Genomic DNA, 20,122 nt, shown 5'->3' with positions numbered 1-20,122 from the left:
GGTAAAGCACAGATGCAGCGTCATGGCCCTGTGCTTGCTCTCCTGCTGACCATCATCTGGTTTTCTGTGTGATGGGTCTTTTCTCTCCACTGGTAACGATGATTAGCTTCCTCCAGCACTACACGTGCTACTCCAGCAACAGTCACGCAGTATATGCCTTTACTAACCTGAGGCTGAAAAATTGTGTCACCTGGTCTGTGGACCTGAGTTGTCCTGATTCTCTTTATCAGCCACCTGAAAGAAGTTCTCTGAGAGTCTCCGACCGAAGCGTATTAGTCCTGACTGTTCCCTACCGCCCCAGCTCTTCCCTGAAGTACTGTCAGGAGCTTTAAAAAAAAAAAAAAAAAAAAAAAAAAAAATACGTTCAGACCAACATGAGGGTTGTTTTGTTGGGTTTTTTGGGTTTTTTTTGTGTTGGTTTTTTTTTTTTTTTTTTTCAGCAAAACCAAGAATGTCATGGATTTTTATAGTTACTAGAAAAAGACTGTGTAAAGTGGCATTAGATGTCCCGTTTAAAAAAAAAAATAAAAAATAATATCCCTGTAGAAGGTGACACACAGTATTCTTTTTAACTGGCTTTTGTCTGGGGTTGTTGCCCCGTTTCCCCGTCTGACCTGGTGGGTTCTGCCTGTTCCCCTGTCTGGGGTCCTTCCGCTACCACTTTTTTTGCAAAAGAAAAGAACATCTGCCAACATGTATCAGTTATAAATGCTATTTTAATAAAAAGTTACATGAAACTGGAATCGGTTGGGTTGTTTTCTTTGAACGCGGGTTACTGTCGCAGGCAGCTGTGTAAGGACACTGAGCAAACTCTTCCCCGCTTCCTTTTAACTCTGTCACAGCCAAAACAGTAAACGAGATCTTATAATATTTCTGCTTTGAAACAGAATTGCTCCTGACATCCCGAGCTTTTACTTTGTAACTAAAGCAATTATTTTTTACTTAAAGTTGCATTTCTAGAGATAGTGGAGCTGAGGACTGGTAAATTGCCCCAAAAGTATGCAAAATGAGTATGTAAATGTCTGGACTCCAAGCTGCATTATCTTTCTGAAAAATAATACCGTCATAGTTGCATTTCCTTGTGAAATTAGACTTTATTACATTGCACAGCTGAAAAATAGTAATTTGCTTGTAATATTCTAATAAGAGGAACCAAAGTTCTATAAATTTAAAAATAAAAAAGCTTAAATTTCTGACTCAACTGTTCACAGCGGAGTTACTTTGACAGCTCTCAATCTCTGCTTTTGTTCTATACAACAGCAAGTGGCTGAGGCCAGTGCTTCAGACAATCTGGGCGCTGCGGTTGGTGTTAAATGGCCTCACTGTTGAGCACTTTCCAGTCAAAGTCACTGAGTTTCCAGCATTCTGGAAAATAAGTGTTTTTAGTGTATTTCAGTGTAATTTTAAATATTTATATGTAAGTACCAAGTTGCTTGCCTGAAAGTCCTATAAAACTAAGTGTAATACTGGAAAACAAATCCATTCAATTAGTTACATAATTTATTCTAAAAACATCCTTATATGTACTTGGGTTCTGCAATGAGCTACTTAAAATTACCGCTTATTAATAACTTCTTCTTTGAGTTTTTCTGCAAGCATTTTCCTCTTCTGTAGTAGTCTTTGCTTCTCTTCTGACATTTCCTAAGGGAAAAAAAAAAAAAAACAAACCAAAATAAAAATGAAAAAAACACTGCAACAAAGCGCGTGGCTTTCCTCGTCAGAACCCCGACTTCTGGCGCCAACGGCTGCCCAAGGCGAGCCGGGCCGGCTCCTGCCACACGCTTGCTCTGCCAGCGCCAGCCACGTAACGTCACTTGCACACCCAGGGCTGCAGCCGCAGCCCTTCAAGCTCGCGTGCTCTCCAGAATGACTTAAAAAAAAAAAAAAAAATTATTATTCCATTTCTTGAGAAGTGGATCCTAGGATGTGGACGACTGGCTCTTTACATCAATCTGCCTTTCTTCCCCACTGCACGGTACCAATCTTTTTGAAAGGACTATGGTGCTGCTTAGCTGTTTTGGCAGTTCCCCAATCAACAATACTTTAGGCGTGTTCTGAGCATAATAAAAAGCTGAGCAACTCTGAAAAATACCTGAGGCAATACAAGATCTCTGGGCTTAAGTAGATGCTCTGTAAAGAAGAGTAGTGATTTTTTCAGGTTTTTTTTTTTTTAAATATAACTGTTACCCACATTGTTTTGTGGGGGGTTTTAAGGTCTTCTACAAGTTTCCTCATTTATATTGCAAGTTTTCAAGCATTTCTTCTCACATAAATGTGGATTAGACCTATTTGTAGCAAACGCGCAAGTCATATTAGCCATAACAATGATTAACAAAAAAAGTTTGGGCTTTTGGTTTGTTTGGTTGGGTTTTTTTTTGGTTGTTTTTTTTTTTTGTCTGATGAAGACCTCCGTTTGGTAGAGCTTTATCCTGTCATAGGATTCGGAGTTTTTTATGGCTGTACTCTTTCCCAACAGGGAAAGAAACTACTACCTTTTTCCCCAAACAACATTTTCTGTCATCCCCACGGTGCAAGGATTTTTGCAATTTAGCACTTGTTTTAAGTCGGGGAAGGCAGCAGTTAATTCACTAAGTAACTTCATGCCCATCTCTGAACAGAGAACAGCCTTCGGACCAAAAAAGCACCCTGAAGAGCAGGGCAAACTGCCAGCTGTGCCTCTGCCTGTAGCACACTCTCCTCCTGTCCCGAGACTACAGCCCTCCCACCAACAGCTGCCCACCCCTCAGAGAACCTTGGCTTCCTACCCTGCATCCTCACCACGTCCCTTCTATCCCAGCAGCTGAGGGACAGAAATCAAGCATTTCTTCATTTGAAATAGGCACAAAACTCCCAAAAGAGATAAAACAGAGGAAATCCATTACCTCTGTAAAATAAGACTTTGCAAAAGAAAAATGCTTTTCCCATTTCAGCTGGAAAAAAGACCCCAAAAACCAGGGATTTAAGGCAGCCCAAAGAGTAGCTCACAAATTAGGAGAAAACCAGCATTTTAGCCATTCAAACACATAAACTAATAATAAGGACTTGGTGGTACTAAAGCAAAAGAATGCTAACTTAATCACTAAAACTTTTTAGCCTATAAGCGTCTCCAAAAACAGTAACTTGAAAATAATTCCTCTCTACTTCTACCACTTGTTTGGGTTTTTTTTAATCCTGCTGCGTTATTCAGCAACAATATTTACATCTTCACTGAAATCATCTGTGTTTTTTTATAAAGCGGTCAGGATGATTAAAACATGTGAATCCCTCACCTCTTTAGGAGGCGATTCCTCCTCCTTCTGGTCAGTGTTTGCTGGTAACAGTACGTTATTTCTCGACTCCTTCTTTGTAGCCATCAGCAAATCTCGTTTTTTCTTTAGGTAGTCCTCTCGTTGCTTCAGCTGCTGTTCTTCCAGTTCTGATAAATCCTGAAATTATTGAGGTTTTTTAGAACACATTTTGAAATTAATTTTTGGTATGAATGTTATGTATTTGTGAGATAAAAGCATTTATATCTTATTTGTCTCCAAGATTACTAGCTGAAAAAAATCCAAGCTTAAGTTTCAAGCCAGAGCTGTCCACTAAGAAATTATTGTGGGTCAAAGGCTGAGCGCCGAGTTCTATTCTAAATCTAGAATCATGATCTGAACTTTATGCAAATTAAACTGGTAAATACCATAACAGTGTTTGCATGCTGGGTTAAAAAAAAAAAAAACAACCCAACCTAAAAAAAACCCACCTGATTACAATAACAGAAAATATATATTTAAATGTAATACTGTCTTAAATGTGTATTCTAAATGTAATCCTGTCTTTTTGCATTCTAGTTCTACATTTGGGTTTTTTTCTTGTTTGTTTGTTTTAAACTTACAGGTCCTTTCATCCCAGCTTTTTGTGCTGCATTTTCTGAACATTTTCCAGCTGACTTTTTCTTAATGTCTTCTTTCCCTTTGGTACAAGAGGGCTGAGGTCCTTTTTGTAATGGGCGTACTGGCTTTAAATCTTCCTTTGCAGGTTTCTGAGATTCCTCTAAACGGCAATTTTACACAGAAAACAATTAGAAAGAATAGAAATATATCAAATAAAAAATAAATTGGTTTTTCTTCCAATATCCAGATGTCTCTTCTGATGAAACAGGAAACTTAAAAAAACCCCACATTCTTCCACTTTTTATTAATAAAACTCTCTTTCAAAACCAACAGATATTGTATTTGCACTATGAAAGCAATTAAATAGTGCTTTACATCGTAAGTACCCCTACTGCAATGAATTATAAATTAGTCAAATGCTTGGAATGTAATTTCATATTCAGCGTTCCAATAGTCAGTTCATATTGAGATTGTACCTTCAATTTCTGTCTTGGCAAGCCCAGCAGTCAGCAGCTTATAAGGTTCACTTTAACCAACTCTAAGTACGAGTGTACTGGTTCGCTTTAGCCAACCGTAAAAGCATACTGGTTCAGCTTTCAGGTTCAGAGAAAGGAATCAGAAAAGAACATATTTAAGTGAACTTGTACGGGAGCCGGGGGAAGTGTAGCTCAAGAGGTCTAAAGCATTGCACCGACTCAGCTCAGCTACTCCTCTTCAGAGCTAACCCTGCCCCAGCCTGAGGATACAGTGGGAACCCACCCTGTTTCCCACACTGGGTGGGTTTAGAGCCCCAGAGGGGGTGGCCGATGGGTGCCAGGGGAGCTCTGGGCAGCCACAGCACAAACAAGGCTCAGGCAACTTCTGGTGTCTTCAACCCCCTATCAAGTTCCTCACCTTGTGCAAGAGAGCAGTCCTGCACAATACCCTGGTCGCCTCTTGCTTTTTTCTTGGACAAATGCAGCCCCTGCTGACAAAGAGAAGTAACCCTGTGCTGATTCCAGCCATGCCCTTCATATCTCTGCAGGTACCAGATGGGTTTGCCTCGCATCCCACTGAACCGCATGGTGTCCAACATGGCATCATGGTTACTGACCTCCGAGTCAAAGCCTCTCCAGTCACCAGACTGCAGAGCAGGGTAGGTTTTCACAACTTTACTATGACTTCTCTTGACCTGACCTATGGCTACTCCCAAGAGAGGTAAGTCGCTGCTCCTACTATACTTCTATTAAAAATGAAGAGGCTTTTGACTGCTTTAAAATATGCCTGAAAATATCCATATAGATGCAAGAGTACAGGTAGTGAAATACAAGTTTTCCTGTGTTCAGTCAGTTTGAGTCTATCCATAATATCCAAGTTGTTATTCAAAGTACAGAAAACAAACCAGGACAAAAATGACGGACACAAGCTCTTAGAGGCACTGTGAGAGTTCAGAGATAAAATTGCTAGAAAAAGTCCTCAGACTATAGCTGTGTGATTAAAAAACAGAGGGAAAAAAAACAAAAAAACCAACAAAAAATCCACACGCTGCATGCCGATTTCCTACTCCCTCACCAACATTACGATTAAGGGAAGCTACTTACCAGAAAGCAATTCTTTGAAATGTGTTGTGTGTATGTAAACGTACACTGCTGCTGTCCGTATCGCAAACACTCGAGCTGGAGATGTTTGTGTCTTAGCAGTACCTGTAGGATGTGATCACAGGACCCTCAGTGTCACTTAACACACGAACCTGAAAAGACACTGAGAAGGGAAGGAGGGTGGATAGTGAACGTACAAATAGACAGCGCATCTCAAAGAGTTACAGTTACTGGTACGTAACATCGTTTTCCTTTGAGAACTTGTCTATATGTACATTCACACTATGGGTGACTCAGCAGCACCCTTTTCCATGTGGACGATTCAGAATCTTCTCAAAATACAAGCACCCAGGACCACTGCAGCAGATGCTGTATCCTTCTTATCTGTGTGACACAGGCAGCTCAGTGCCAACATGAGTGCAGCTTTTGAAGCAGCTGCCCTGCAGGTACCCGGAATGGGAAGCGTTGTCCAAGAACGCTGGAAAGGTCACCTGCACTCCAAAGTATTGAGCATGACCTTGACCATGAAATTCACCCTTCCGATCTCTCTGTAGTGCAACAAGTTGGGTGGTCAAAAGTACAGGACGAATGGTTTTGCAAGCTCTAATCTGTAAACTACTTGTAAGGAGCTCATCAAAATGAAATTAAGATGATTAAGGCAACTACCATTAAAATTTTAATTCATTATACAGTGGAAAACTTTAAGGCGCCCACGAACTACAATCTTGGGTCTCGAGGTGAAGGGGAAACAGCAAAAGATAATAAAAAAACTGTGTATCTGAACAAAATGTATGGCAGACTGGAGGGAATAAAAAACGAAAAAGGAAAAAAAAGTTCTTCCTTTTCCTGACTACAAGAACTGGTTCATGCAAGGGCTGCCAAGGCAGCCGATACTCCCTAGGTACGGGATTCCTTCCCGTGCTCAGGTCAAGAAAGACGAGCTGTCCTGTTCCTCGGTAACGCGACCCTACAAGCGAAAAGATGGAGACAGGACGCGAGCACAGGTCTGGTGGGCTATGAGGGTCTGGGACGGACCCAGGTGACAGGAGAGCAGCTTTTCTGCCACCCTAGAAAGGCACAAACTTAGTAAAAGGTTCTTGCTGTTTGCATTCCCAGGGTTGTATCTGATAGCAAGAGGAAGCAAGTCAAGCAGAGATTATGATCCCATTATCCGAGACGAACCTGTAGCTGGGAGCCCGTGTATTGGAAGCAGGCAATAACAGACTGGTCTGGAGGCTGGTCCTCAGTTCTGTGTGAGAAAGGGGTCTGGAAGAAGATTGCCGGTACAGATTCTTCTTGATTTTTGCCACCACTACCCAAAACCACTTTTCCAAAAGGTGATACTGGAGGATAAGCTGTGACAAACTTTTTCAGTAGCCTCTTTAGACTGCTATGCTGCTACAAGATGCCAGTTCTACAAGGATGAAGATGGTTTCCAAGCAGCTGAAACCTTTTGTAGGCCTGTCTCTCCTTTGGCATTTCAAGATCATGGGAACGCTCAGCACCAGCTAAGCAGGTGTTTGAAGAGCACAGAAGAAGGGCTGCACTCAGTGCTGAGAAGTCTCGACTCCTGAGCTCAAAGATCTCCTGTCTCCCAAGCAGAGGATTAAGTTCTGCAGACAGAATATTTGCTAGGAATATGCCTTCCTCCTGAAACAGGAAGACAACAGCATAGACGTGGCTTAGTGGCACCACTGCAAGGTGGCACAACTATGCAAAAGTAAGAGGAGTAAAAGCAGGCTGGGAGAAGAGAAGAATGCAAGTATACCTGCAGGCCTTCTGCATACTTCTGAGGGTGGAAGAGGAGAGAAAAACGGTTCAAATAAATGTGACAAAACCTCAGCAGAAGGACAGAAGGATAAAAGGGGGGGAACTTTAAAAGTCAGTAACACAATTTATTCTTTAAGTTTCCTAATGTAAAAGACACTCAGTTTAAAAGAACAGAGGGTCCTACAACCACTTCATCTGTTAACGGCCATCAAATGAAAAAGCAAGGAGTAAGTATGCCCCAAAGGTACTACCAAGGCTAGAAGTATCCAGCTCAAGTGTCTGTGATATGAAAATTTCCAGTGTGAATGCATACAAAGACAAGCACAAGACACAGGAAAAATGTAACTAAAGACAGCGCAGACTATTATTTCCCAAAGTTCTAATTATATTCTTGGAAGCGACCTTAGAATATTAAGTTACAATTTTTTCACAAATTCATAAGACAGCAAATCCCACTGAGATGTAATCTGTTTTTGAAGATCACCTATGTATACCTATATACATACATGTGTGTATATATGTACCTGCCTTTATGTGTGTGCATATGTGTACACACATCTACATACACACATATATATGCTTCTTTTCACCTAAGAATTTTCCAGTGTTTTCCTGAAAAGGTCAGCACCCTTGTGCTTTACCTGCAACACAAAAATACCAAGAGCGCCTCCATCACAACCAGTGTTTCCCTTTTTTTCCTCCTCCCTGTAAAAGCACTGGCTTGGTCAAGCTCTCCAGTAAATAATCATCTACAAAACAGGCAATTTTCCCTACATAACTCGGGTAAAGTTCAAGACTACTTAAAACAGCTCTCCTTGGTATTGTAAGTTGGTTAAGTGTCACAATCCCACTTAAAACCAAAAATATAAGATTGAAAAGATTAAAATGAGTAACAAAAATCTGAACCAAAGGCAAAAAGGTTCAGTTTGGTGGTCTAACAATTCAGTTTGAATGAATCTTAGCAGTTACTTCAGAAATATTTGACTGCTATCAAGAAATGTTGTATAATTACAAATTAAATCTAGAATGGCCACACACAGGGAGAGAAATCATAATTTAAGTCAATGATTCAGTTACTTACAGGGAACATATTGCTCTTAACACTAATGGCAGCATATGCACAGTAAATTGAAAGATGAAAACTGTTAGCCTCCTGTATTTCTCCTCCTGCTGGAGATGACTTATAACATCACTGAATAATAAAACAACTCAGGTTGGAAGGCACTTCTGCAGCCACTTAGTGCAAATACCCTGCTCAACGCAGGGCTCACTTCAAAGCTAGGATGGTTCACACGCAGCTTATCCAGGCAAGTTCTTAAGAGCTTGATGCAAGTGGACTCTTCAATACTTTGAAAGTAGTACCATACTGTACACTCAGCATTGCGCTTTCCCACAAAATTACCTAATGGAAATTTTGTAGTTTTTTCAGAATCATCAGCTTCCTCAGTGGATTCCTTAATTTTCACAGCTTCTTTTGAATCTCCTGGAAGACTGGTAACATCTGGTGATGTAAGTTTATCACGTGCCTTAATTTCAGAAGCAAACAAACAAAACCAAGCATTACATTTCCTGGCACTGTACTTCAGGCATTAAACTGTCAATACAAAGAAATCTCCCACAAGAACTTTCAGTTAAAATTGTGTTGTTTACACTACATACTGCACAGTCAAAGTCAACAAAAGCAAACTACTTGTTCTGTTTTACTAATAGAAAGGTTCTTTCTGGCTTAAAGTCATAAGACAGCTTTTTTTTTTTTAGTTCAAAACCTGTTCCCTAATCGACAATCAGAATTTAGAATATTAGGTAAATTGGGCTTTAGTTTCCCAGCTACAAATAGATAATGTAGGGTTGGGTTTTTTTGCCACACTTTGCCTGTGACTTTTAAGCAGACCCGTCTACCGGAAAAATACAATACGAGAACCAGGAATGTATACCGAAGTTACCACAGAAATTGAGGAATAATCAGCTGAATGGAAACAACAGGTCTGGATCATCTCTGACACTATTGTTTCACTGCCACACTTGTATGGGAAATCTTGACAACGCAACCCACCTCTCAAAATAGTAAAGCCAGCTGGGATTTGCCCAGAAAACATCTACACTGTCCATCAACCATCTAATTCATGTCAGAGCCCCCCCCCAGCATTCATCAAAATATTAAATTATTTTGTATTAAAACATTCTCTAACAAAAACATATTATTGAACAATAACTATCACCTTCTCTGTCTATGTGAACTTGACTGGAACCTCTGTAATCTGGCTTTTTTAATCAACAATGTTGATATTCTTGACTGGCCTACAAAATTTGGATAAACCTGCATCTCAATACAACTTGAACTCTTATAATGAGCCAAAGCTTGAGTTTCCCAGTTGTTCTGTAAGAAACCCAGTAGAACAGGTGACTCGTTTCCTGGAATCTGTCATTGTAATATGGGAAAGAAGAGTTTTGTCACCATTTTTCTGCAGTGTCAGACACTGGGAGAAAGGTTTAATTTGGCAGAATATCCCCTCTGTTCAGGACTTGCACTAAGTAGCATAGCTATCATCTGCACCTATCATGGGTTTGAATTGAGAAGTAGGATTGGAAATAGTGCGTTGACCTCTTGTAGTAGCTACATTTGGTCTCCAGGCTGTTCCTTGTCTCCTTTGTCAGTTCAGGCTGAAGAAACAGTGCCTTTTTTTTTTTTTTCCAAATTTCATAATGACAGAAAAAAAAAAAAATAGAAGAGCAATTCTGCTCCCTTTTGAAACAGCCTACAATTCCAGCAATTTTTATGTTTTCCCAGCAAAGAGGAGGTTTAATTTCTACTGCAGTTGATTTCAATTTCAATTTGTTTCTCAGTTGCTGAATGAATAGCAATTTAGCCAATCCATGTTTACATTCAGTTCCCTTACTACATAGTTTCCTCTGATGGAGACCAAGTGATGGTCTAACATGGAGAGGATTTCTGGTTCCTTGTGATTAGGTTCTGGCAGTATTGTGCAGACTTAATGAACAGCTATACTGTCTATGAAGTGATCCTTAAAATTCCTAAAGGATTATGAATGCTGTAATCTCTAAGCAGCTTATACTTTGAAGTCTCTTTGATCTTGACAATATTAGTAGTTCAAATATTCTCTGGATCTGAAAGGTTGACATCCGTTACCAGGATTTTAGAATTCAGATACTGAAGAGGGAATATGCTTATCATATGAGCTCCACCAAATGACTGGTGGTTAATGGTATCACATATAGCACTAGCGTCAATGATGCCATCAAGAAAAAATGTAAACAACAGAACAGACCTTTCAAAAAGAAGTGTCAGTAGGACACTTTCTGACAGACCTTTTATTTGCTTAGGATGGTACACATTGCCTTAAAGTGACACCCAGGACAGGATTATCAGAGTATTTCTTAATCATCAACACAGCTCTGCTGGAAAGGCAAGATACTCACTTGTTCAGTCCTCTTTCTTTCTTGCTCTATTTCATATTCTTCCTTAGATTTTCTGTAACACAAAATACCAGTAAATACTCAAAACTTCTTTAGTAGTAGTCATTTTAGGCAAATTTAGCACTACTTAAATATTTAAGGACTATCAAAGCAATTACAATATGAATTTGTTAGTATCCAAAATACTTCCATGACTTAAATGAAAATGCACTCCTAAGAGAAATAAATAAACACACAGAACCCACCGTCCTCACTCTATCTTTCCCTGTGCAAAGGTAATTGTGTAAGAATTTCCAGGGCTTATCTATCCCTTGTTTCATTTGCGCATTTAAAGACAGGAAGGGAAGTATTTCCAGAACACAGAGGGAAGCTGGCATAACTTAATACAACATGTATGGATTCATCTGCTATTATTTGTTTAAGATTATGCTTATATATGTGAACTGGGAGTGGAGGAGAATCTATAGACATTGTATCACACGTCTTCTTAGACCACAGCAACAGTCATTGGACACAACTAAGAAGGAAGCTGTAGAAAGGAATAAAGCCTACTGCAAAAGCAGAATTCGCCTTTCCGAGGCCATAATGTTTAGAGTGTTCCCCGAATGGATTACAGCTAGTATCCTCCTAGTGTCCAGAGACATCTAACCCAGATCTAAGTTCAGGTCTACATGGAGATTCAGGGGAGAACGGAAATGATGGGGCTCTTAAAGTTGCACATCACACACACTGTCTAGCACCATTCATTTTCTCTTAGGTAGGATTTTGAAAAGAACATTCAGGTCATCTCTAAGATGAAGGCAGTTTTCTGGAAAAGGCTAGAAGAGCTTGGTCCTATATGCATTTATTTTTTATTTTAAAATAAAGTATGGGAGTAGGGCCCATTCATTTTTTACCTTAGAACCTCCCTCAGTATTTTCATTTCTTCTTCTTCAATTTCACTGAATACATCAGAACCCTCTGTCAAACAGTCGGGCAACACACCTATAAAAAAAAACATGCCAAAAGTTATGCATTACTCTAAAGAAAATTACTTTGTACTCCATTTGGCATCATTCTTCAGGTAGAGAGGAAAAAAAAAAAAAGGCAAAAAAAGAAAGCACAAAACATCTAATTATTCCTCTCTGTAACTGTTTCCAAAGAGATTCTAGATCCTTGGCATCAAGTTGCTAGTAGCAAAAAGGCAAAGGTTTCTGAAGTATGAAAGTTTTGACATCTAAGGGTAAAGCATAAGCCATACTCTGCATTGACCATTATATGGCGTTTCCTATACTCTGCAATTCAGCCATGGCTAATTTGAACCATTTTCAAATTCAGTGGTTATATGAAAGTTGGGTATAAATTAATTCTCTCTTCTTTAAAAGCATGCATGTATTAGCATGATGAAAGCCATAACTTCTGCTTTCTATATGGATTTTTCATAAGGGACCCTACAGTGTGAATTGCGAAGTAAGCACGGCAGACAGTACATCATCATTGCTATGCAAGTAGCATAATTCAAACTATCAGCGTGGACATTGTTGGTGAACTGATATAATTGCTTTAACACTCAAAATTACCTCCAACATTCTTTAAAAAAAAATTAAGTCAAGTTTCACAGAAAGATTTAGACACACAGAACTGAACAAATCTGTTAATTTAAAAAGGAACATAGGCAGCTGTCACGGAGAATACAAACCAAGGACTAAGTACTGAAATCCTAGTCCCAGGAAAATAACTGAATGTTTTCCATTAACTTGAATTGGAACTGAACCATATGCTACACTCGTTTATGAACGGATTACATAGCCATCAAAAGAACACTAAAAAGATGAAGAGAAGTGGAACACACATTTACCACTTCTTACCATTTCTTTCTTTAATGATTCTAATAGCTTGCAATTGCATTTCAATATTTTTCTGTACCATCATCTTTTTAAATAGTCTAAAATCTTCTGCTGCCAACACTGTTTGCAAAATGGCCTGTGGGAGGGAAGATATGAACAACATTAAAAATCTGGGAGAAATCATAACCATCTCATTCTGCTTGAAATTATATTAAGATTTAAATTCTATGGAGCATGTTTTTAATAATTATGTTTAATTCTCCTGTCTGTTTTTCCAAACATACAAGTTAGGCTAATAGCAAAGAAAAGAATTTGATGGTTTCTGTCTTTAGATCAACATGTCTACAATAATATTATCACAAAAACTGGAGGGTTTCACAGTGTAAGTTTACAACTGCAATCGACTTGACTTCCTGAACAAATGTGTGAGCTTGACTGAGGAATGTGAGCTCTGAAGAAGGTTGTTACACATCTAGGAGGAGATACCAACAAAGCCCAATTTAAACTGGCAGCAGAAGCTCCCACTCCTCTGCCCAGTATTCCTGAGACAATTCTGAAAGATATCTTTGAGCAGGTGAAGGGCTGCCTAGCCATGCCTTGTGTTCTCAAGACCAGTGATTTTATTACAAATTTGACTGTTTTATTATAAAATCAGAGAAAAACATCTTTTATTTTACGGATTATGTCTATTGTTTTGATCTTCATGTTTGTCTGCTACTGTAAACAGACTGAAGACTAACATAAAGCTGACAAAGAGAGCTTAGAAAATACAAAGCATAGAAGATGAATCTCAAAAGGTGTCTGACACCACATAAACACCTGTCATTATTTTCAAGATGCACATTTTTCTGGTTAAAGTTCATAATATAAACAAACACACTATGTTTTAGACAATTACCGTTTTAACAGCAAACTTTTCAAAGTTTCATCTCCACTCTGCTATATTAATGAAAATGTAAAGCTAAAAATTAAATCTATATGTTCCTAAACAAAGGAAAATTTACCTGTGAAGTGTGTGTCTTTGCAAGAGGAGATGAAAAAGCTTCTTGAAATTTCTCTTCATTAATTCCAACTTCTTTAAGATAGTCTTCTAATAATTTTTCAACCTGTAAGAAAGTATAAACCTTACTTTTTAAGAGATTTATCATTAAGAATCATATGAATTTTTTCATAATTGTATATTCTTTTCTGCTGATGTATTTTTTGAACTCAAAAGGAAAATCATTGCAATAGTATACTGTTTTTTATGATACGTCAGGCTTTATTTACTTTCATGAACTAGCAATAAAAATGCTTATTTTGAACAAATTTGATCACTACTTAATTTACCTTCTCCAATTTCCAAGAATCTCACTTCTCTACCTTTTCCCCCACACTCCTGGCTAGTATTCATCATCATTTTTTGCCCTTTAGGTAAAAGGCTTTATACCGGTCTGTGCGCCTGCAACCCTTCAGGCTCAGAGCGAAAATAGACATTGGTCTGCATTTATTCAATTGATGCTTTTTAACATCAAGCATTACCAAGCCTTGTTACAAAAAAATATTTTAGAAATCTGTATGCACTGGTTTATAGGTACTTTAAGCATGCCCAGAAAATCTCCTGTAGTTTTTTCTGATAACTGCAAGATAACTCAGAAAATTTACCAGACTCGTTAGTGAACAAAATACAAGTTATACACATTCTCAGATATCACGCTGTTTGTCATTTTAACTTGACAGAAAATATGAACAATATCAAGCTTATAAGTATGGATATATTAATTTTAATGAAAAAATACGTAACACAGCATAAGAGATATGACTGTATGTTAAAAGTTTCTTTTCTACTTATCTGGTGTTTAAGCATAAAAATGCATATGATAACTATGACTCAAAGAATCTCTAAATAACACTTTTAACAGGCAATATTAGAAAATTCTAAACACAATCTAAGTTCATCTAAATACTGCTCTAACATTTCCAATTATATTTCTTTGAAATCTACCACAAATAGTGAATAATGCTCACCAGAGCTTGGTATTCCTGATAAATTTCTGTATAAGACAGTTTGCTTTCTTCTTCATCATCAAAAACTGTAAAAAAAAAAAAAAAAAACCAAAACACACACACATTTTGGACTTAGTATTTAAGGACTAACACATTAAATACACTTATGTCTTAATAGAGAAAGATTAACCTTTACAAGGTAATATATTTAATCATATGAAAATATAGGCCTTGATAGATAATAATAATGCATTTTTCCACACATTCAGGCTAAGCATGTACTTTTGGTAATTTAATGCAATTAAATTTCATAATTTAATATTGGGAAAACGTATCTTCATAACAGAAGCAGATTTCTAAGCAAGTTGAGGACCCAGCAGATATATACACTAAAAAGTAAGATTTAATATAAGAACTACCATATGAACTTGTGTAAGGTTCTTCTAAGATGGCAGATGACACACATAAAGCACAAAATTTCTCTCACTCTCTATGTACTTACATGGAGAATTTATTAAAGACTTAAACCAATTTTTTTATGCCATTCATTTAGCAAGAAGCCACAGTGATTCAGGAAAATGAGTCCTTGCCTGCATAAAGACAGATAATCCCAAAGAGAAAATCTGGTGCAGGTAAATTATTTTTTTAATAATATGTAGCCTGATTCAGACAAAACAGGCATCTGTATAGTATAGGCCATATTAATCATATTCATACAAGTTTGTATTAACAACTCTTGACTGGAAGCACCAGGCTAATGATCTCTACACTACAGAACAGAGAGAAGAAGCAGAAAATAAGAGAAACTTAGAGTTTGGGGGGTTTAATTTACATTTTTATCATGTCAACAATGATCAGAGGTAATGTAAAACCTAACAATTAAAGCAGAGACTTAGAAATAAGACTTCGTCAATGTCCTTCAAGATTAGCCACTGCATTTTGGACAAGTCACTTTCCATGTGACATTTTTAAATTGGTGAATGAGTGTGATTTATTCTTCATACGTATAAGATATCTCTGATGCACATAGAATTAGTGTATCTTTGACAGAAACTTAGAGTGACTTCAGAAAGCATCATTTCCCAGCTGTGACAGCCCCGAGGCAATGTCACACTGAACCTTCACAAGGTGTGATGCAAGATGCTGTTCCTAAAACAGAAAGTACTTCCACCACTTTCTAACAACTTAAAGCAATGCAATGATAGAAATCTAATCAAACAGTTCAGGCCCTCGAAATAAGCAAGGGAAACTTTTAAGTGACATAATCTGGAAAAACAACATTTGCTTTTGTTTCATTTTTGCACAGGGGAAATATTTTTAATGAAGGGATTGGAAAAAAAAATAAAAGCTTTAAAAATATCTAGGAATAAATTCAAATGGTAGAAAAAGTACTATAAATCGTACTCTAAAAAATTCAGCTCCTGTGGCAACTACCATATTACCCAACCCAAGAGGGTGAAGACACTTAACTGCCTCTATTGTCTTCTGCATCTCCAGGGGGATTGTCCTGCAATCATCTCTTGCAGACCCCAACCTTTGTCTTATCTGTTCACTTCTACCTCCTACTGTTCCTTCTGTCCTGGGCACCAGAAGGAGGGGTGACACAGGGATGTCACTCCTCAGGAAGTGACCGTGCCAACAGCTAGCCTCACGCTGCCAAAGGGATGCTTCCAAGTCCTCCTCCTCTTCCTCCCACAGCTGCAGGACAACATGGAAAGCAGAGTGGAAAGCCTGTGCAAACTGCCCTCTGTTCTCAGGCTCTGAACAAAAAGGGGATGAAGTTAAGTGCCAAGTAAAGCAAGCTGAAGTCAGCATCTCCTCTGAGTTAAGTGGCATTAGAGTGTACTTTGAATGGAGACCTTGGATTTTCTTGAGTCAGGACTCCTAAATAATGTAGTCATTATTTTCCTTAAGATTTTGGCACAGACTTTTTGGTTCCCAACAGGAACAAAGATCTGAAGAACCACCTTATCAAGATAAGTCAGGAGACCCAGATATCCTGGGAGACAAACTCATAATTTTCCTGTTAAAACGGAAAATCTTTGCTAGGACCCCTCAAGTGAGATGAGAGTTCAGTCAAGTTTGAGTTCTCCCTGCTAGACTGAGCCACTGACTTATTTCACCTCTCGGGCAAAAGCCAGTAAGCAAACCTGAGGGAACTCCTCTTTCTCTCCCCAATCCCCACTGCCTGGTGAGGCAGCTCTGTGCCGGGAGGGAAGGGAGTCACAGGCAGCAATATCTGTTTATTTCTCTTGTACCTTGTCTTTATCTTCTGGTGCTCAGAACCATTATCAAGGTTATCTATGTCCAAATTATGTTTTAATTAATAGCTGGGAACATCTGAATGAAACTGAAAAGCCCTCTCACCTTAAATACATACCCAGGGATTTAACTTCGGTTTCACAGCCACATAAAAGGGAATTAGTCAAGCCATGAGAAATTAATCAAGTCCCCAGAAAGAGGGAGAGAGAGAGAAAGCAAACAGTTATCAACAGATAGAATACCATTAGGATCATTTATAAGTTGAAGTGCAAGGACTTGGGCTACAGTTCCAAAATAAAATCCTTACATACCAATTATGAAAACTCAAACTCTATTTTTGAGGAATCACAAATTATTGACAGTTAATCTAAATGTTGCTAATTTGCTTGTTCTGACCAAAGACTAAGTGTTTTAAGAATTAAAGAATTCTGTCCTGACAAAATATCTCAGAAAAAAAACCAAACCAAAAAAACCCAGGGATCAGTGAAGTACATTTATAGAAATGAAAAGCAAACAGCGCAGATATCAGCAACTAAAACTTCAGATTTCTTTAGCTGTGCTTCTTAGCAACCCTAGCACTGCAGTAACGCTTTAGTCTTTTCTTTTTTCTCAGTAGCTCCTGAGTTGTCCAACAGCACTCTGTAGCACAAACAACACCTTGGAATATCATTTACCGTAAGGGATTTCTCTACTTTGTTCCTCCAATTTCCTACGTAGAAACAAACCAGCAGGAAGTGACCATTATATAAGCTTGCCTTGCACTACATGGAAATTTACAGAGGTTCCATAAATCTTCTTACTGCCAGTAAATTCCCCTCAACCTTCTAAAGAGAGATCATTGCTCCAGAGAACGACAATCAATTCCCCCGATCCCTAAACCTAGACCCTTTGCATGATAATCAAAATGCTTGACCAACCTCAAGTTTAGGCAGACTTCTGGAGAGAAAACTTCTAGCCTAGATTTCTCTATTGCTTTCTAGCTGTAAAGAGCCTAGCAGCTTTACCTTTCTCGTTTTCCAGTATACCGGGGAAAAGGTGTACGTACTCACACTGGTCTTGCCTCATGCAAAGCTTGGGAAGGGTAGAAACGATTCAGGATAACTGAGAAGCAGCTTGTTTAGAAGCTGTGATCTGAATCAGAGGTGCATCTGTTTCACCAACTATGAAATAAAAATTCTTAACGGACCCTAAGAAGAATAACTGCACAACAAAAGCCACGGCCGGGCCCACTGAGGCCAACCATTACAGAAGCTGCCCCGGAGCCCACAGCAGGATTGAGGGGAGGAAGGAGTAAGTGCAAGCAGGTAGAATAATAGTAAGAACCATTCTACTTCAAGCTTGATGTTACTAAGTCCCTAGAAATAAAATGTATTTGGAACCGTTAGTCTCATTACTTCAGGATTTTAAAGTTAAAATTATTACTGCATCCTACATCCTGTCAGGTGATACTAAAGGAACAGAGCTTATTCATAATAGCCACAGAAAGTTATCCTAAATTAGTCCATGGCAATATGCTTCAATATGCCTTAACACTTCTCATGTGTGAATGTCTGCAGGCTAGGCAGGATCACAGGCCATCATGTTCTCAAACACACTTTTTTTTTCCCCAATCACAAAAGAAAGCTTCCTTTTTCTAAAGGACTTAGGCGATGCTCTCAGACTTGCCCAAATTGTAATTATTTTGCTACCATAAGGACCCAGGTATTATTTGGCAGCAGAAAATTTGTTCTGTAAGCAGCAGAACTAATTTAGCCAAACCTCTACTGCAGAAAGTCTATTTCCTTCTTCCCTCACTACATACGTACACTTATCTGGGTCTCCTCAGGCACCTTTACACACAGCTACAGGTCTATCCCAGGCACGTCCCCGCACCATCACTGGTTGTACTTCCAGTTTACCCAGGCCATTCCCCAAATTATTGCATGACTCCCTAAGGTCTTTCCTGAGGAAAAAGAAAGGAAGTTTAACTAGAGTTGCTTCCGAGCTAAGCTCATGCACAGAGCTGACTACAAAACATATCTGATAACCATTGACTTTTTCATGCTATCATTTTTTGAGAGGTACTAACTTAGGGTTTCTGATCTCTTAACTGCTGAGGTTCACAAAGTTGCAGGAATTTAATTTTGGGCCTTCTACTCTTCTGTTCTGCTGGCCAGATTGCAATTTCAATTATACTGTCCAGCTTCCTGAGGAAAAACACCTAGCTATCGAACAGTATTAAAGGCCTTCAACTGATTTCTAGCCACCTCTGGGTATTACGTGCAGCAGAACGAGGAACTCACTCGGGTGTCATACTGTAAGCTCGTGCCATAATCCCCTGTACGGGCTAATGAGCGCAAATTGCCACATCCTGGGAAATGCCTTGCTCAGGGTACACCGGCTTTCCGAGGGCGAGGCGCCCCCTCCCAGACTGTGGCAGCGCAGGGCCTGCCGAGCCCTCAGCGGCGACCGCCGCGAACGCCGGCCCGACGTGCCGAAGGCCCGCACGGCGCTGGCGGTGCCGCCGCCGCGCAGGGAGCCCGGGGCCAGGCCCGCAGAGCTGGCGGAGCCTGGCGTGTCACCCCGGCCCCTCGCGTGTCCCCGCATCCCCGGCCCGGCCCCCCCCACGGCCGGCTGGCAGTGGGCTGAGGCGGGGAAGCCCCCGACGCGGCCTGAGAGAGCCCGGCGCGGCCCGGCCCTGCCGCTCACCCTCGCATTTCTGCTCCATGAACTCCAGGATGGGGATGGACCAGGCGGGCCCCCGCAGGAACCCGGCGATGGTGTCCACCACCCACTCCACGTCGCCCTCCTCCTCCTCCGCCGCCATCGCCGGGGCTGCTGCGGCAGGGACGGTTGGCGCGCCCGCCCGTCGCTATAGCAACCGGCGTCACGGGGCGGGGGCGCACGCGCGCGCCCCACGTGGGGCCAGCCCCGCCCATCACAATTTTGCGGGGCGGGGGCGGGGGCGGGGGCGGGGGATGGAGAAAGGTGTGTTTCCCGCGTTTTGCCGCCCGCGGGTCGCGCCTGGAACCGGGAAGTCATTTACGAGGCAATACGTAAGGAGTCTGGCATTAAAACCGAGTGGCTTGGGTGTTCCTTCTTAGGGGCCGTGTTGGTGGACACGTTCCTTTTCTCCACTAAAATTAGTGTGATTTCTGTCATTGTCCTCACCCGCTATGCTGTCGAAAGACTGAAAAGTTTTTCCTAACGTTTCAATTGATTTCCCTCCTAATGTTGGAGAACTGCTTGCTTTACTTGTGTGCACTGCTGGTGAGTAAAAAACTCAACCAACCAACCAACCAACTGAAACTCTCTTAAATCTATTTATCCTCTTTTAACTCCGCCCTGGTTAGAGGGTGTTTTCCTGCAAGCGCAGTGCGTTACCCCAGGATCTGCTCCTGTTCTTGCTCAAGAAAAGCTC

General features: G+C 40.0%; 1 protein-coding gene across 1 annotated transcript; it reads right to left on the bottom strand.

The window, feature by feature from the left end:
* Window positions 1-706: 706 nt before the first annotated feature.
* On the bottom strand, window positions 707-19,580 carry CFAP36 (cilia and flagella associated protein 36). The gene is made up of 10 exons (XM_074150897.1): window positions 19,411-19,580; window positions 14,482-14,546; window positions 13,479-13,580; window positions 12,496-12,610; window positions 11,545-11,632; window positions 10,652-10,703; window positions 8,616-8,739; window positions 3,869-4,026; window positions 3,270-3,425; window positions 707-1,641 (listed from the first exon to the last, which is right to left on the bottom strand). The coding sequence occupies exons 1-10, from the start codon at window positions 19,526-19,528 to the stop codon at window positions 1,555-1,557; spliced, it is 1,065 nt and encodes a 354-aa protein (XP_074006998.1). The 5' UTR covers window positions 19,529-19,580; the 3' UTR covers window positions 707-1,554.
* Between the last annotated feature and the right edge of the window lie 542 nt (window positions 19,581-20,122).

Source organism: Numenius arquata, chromosome 7 (assembly GCF_964106895.1).
Source record: "Numenius arquata chromosome 7, bNumArq3.hap1.1, whole genome shotgun sequence".
NCBI classification, from domain to species: Eukaryota; Metazoa; Chordata; class Aves; order Charadriiformes; family Scolopacidae; genus Numenius; species Numenius arquata.
Note: the sequence above shows the minus strand (reverse complement) of the source record. Positions and strands in the feature narration are given on the sequence as shown.

Bases quoted from the DNA above. Each gene is read 5' to 3' on its own strand.
- CFAP36 (XM_074150897.1), bottom strand. From the start codon at position 19,528: ATGGCGGCGGAGGAGGAGGAGGGCGACGTGGAGTGGGTGGTGGACACC. The intron at 8,740-10,651 runs GTGAGTATCTTG...TCTGAAATTAAG, and splicing joins AAAGAAAGAGGACTGAACAA to GCACGTGATAAACTTACATC. The intron at 4,027-8,615 runs GTAATTTTGTGG...ATTGCCGTTTAG, and splicing joins AACTACAAAATTTCCATTAG to AGGAATCTCAGAAACCTGCA.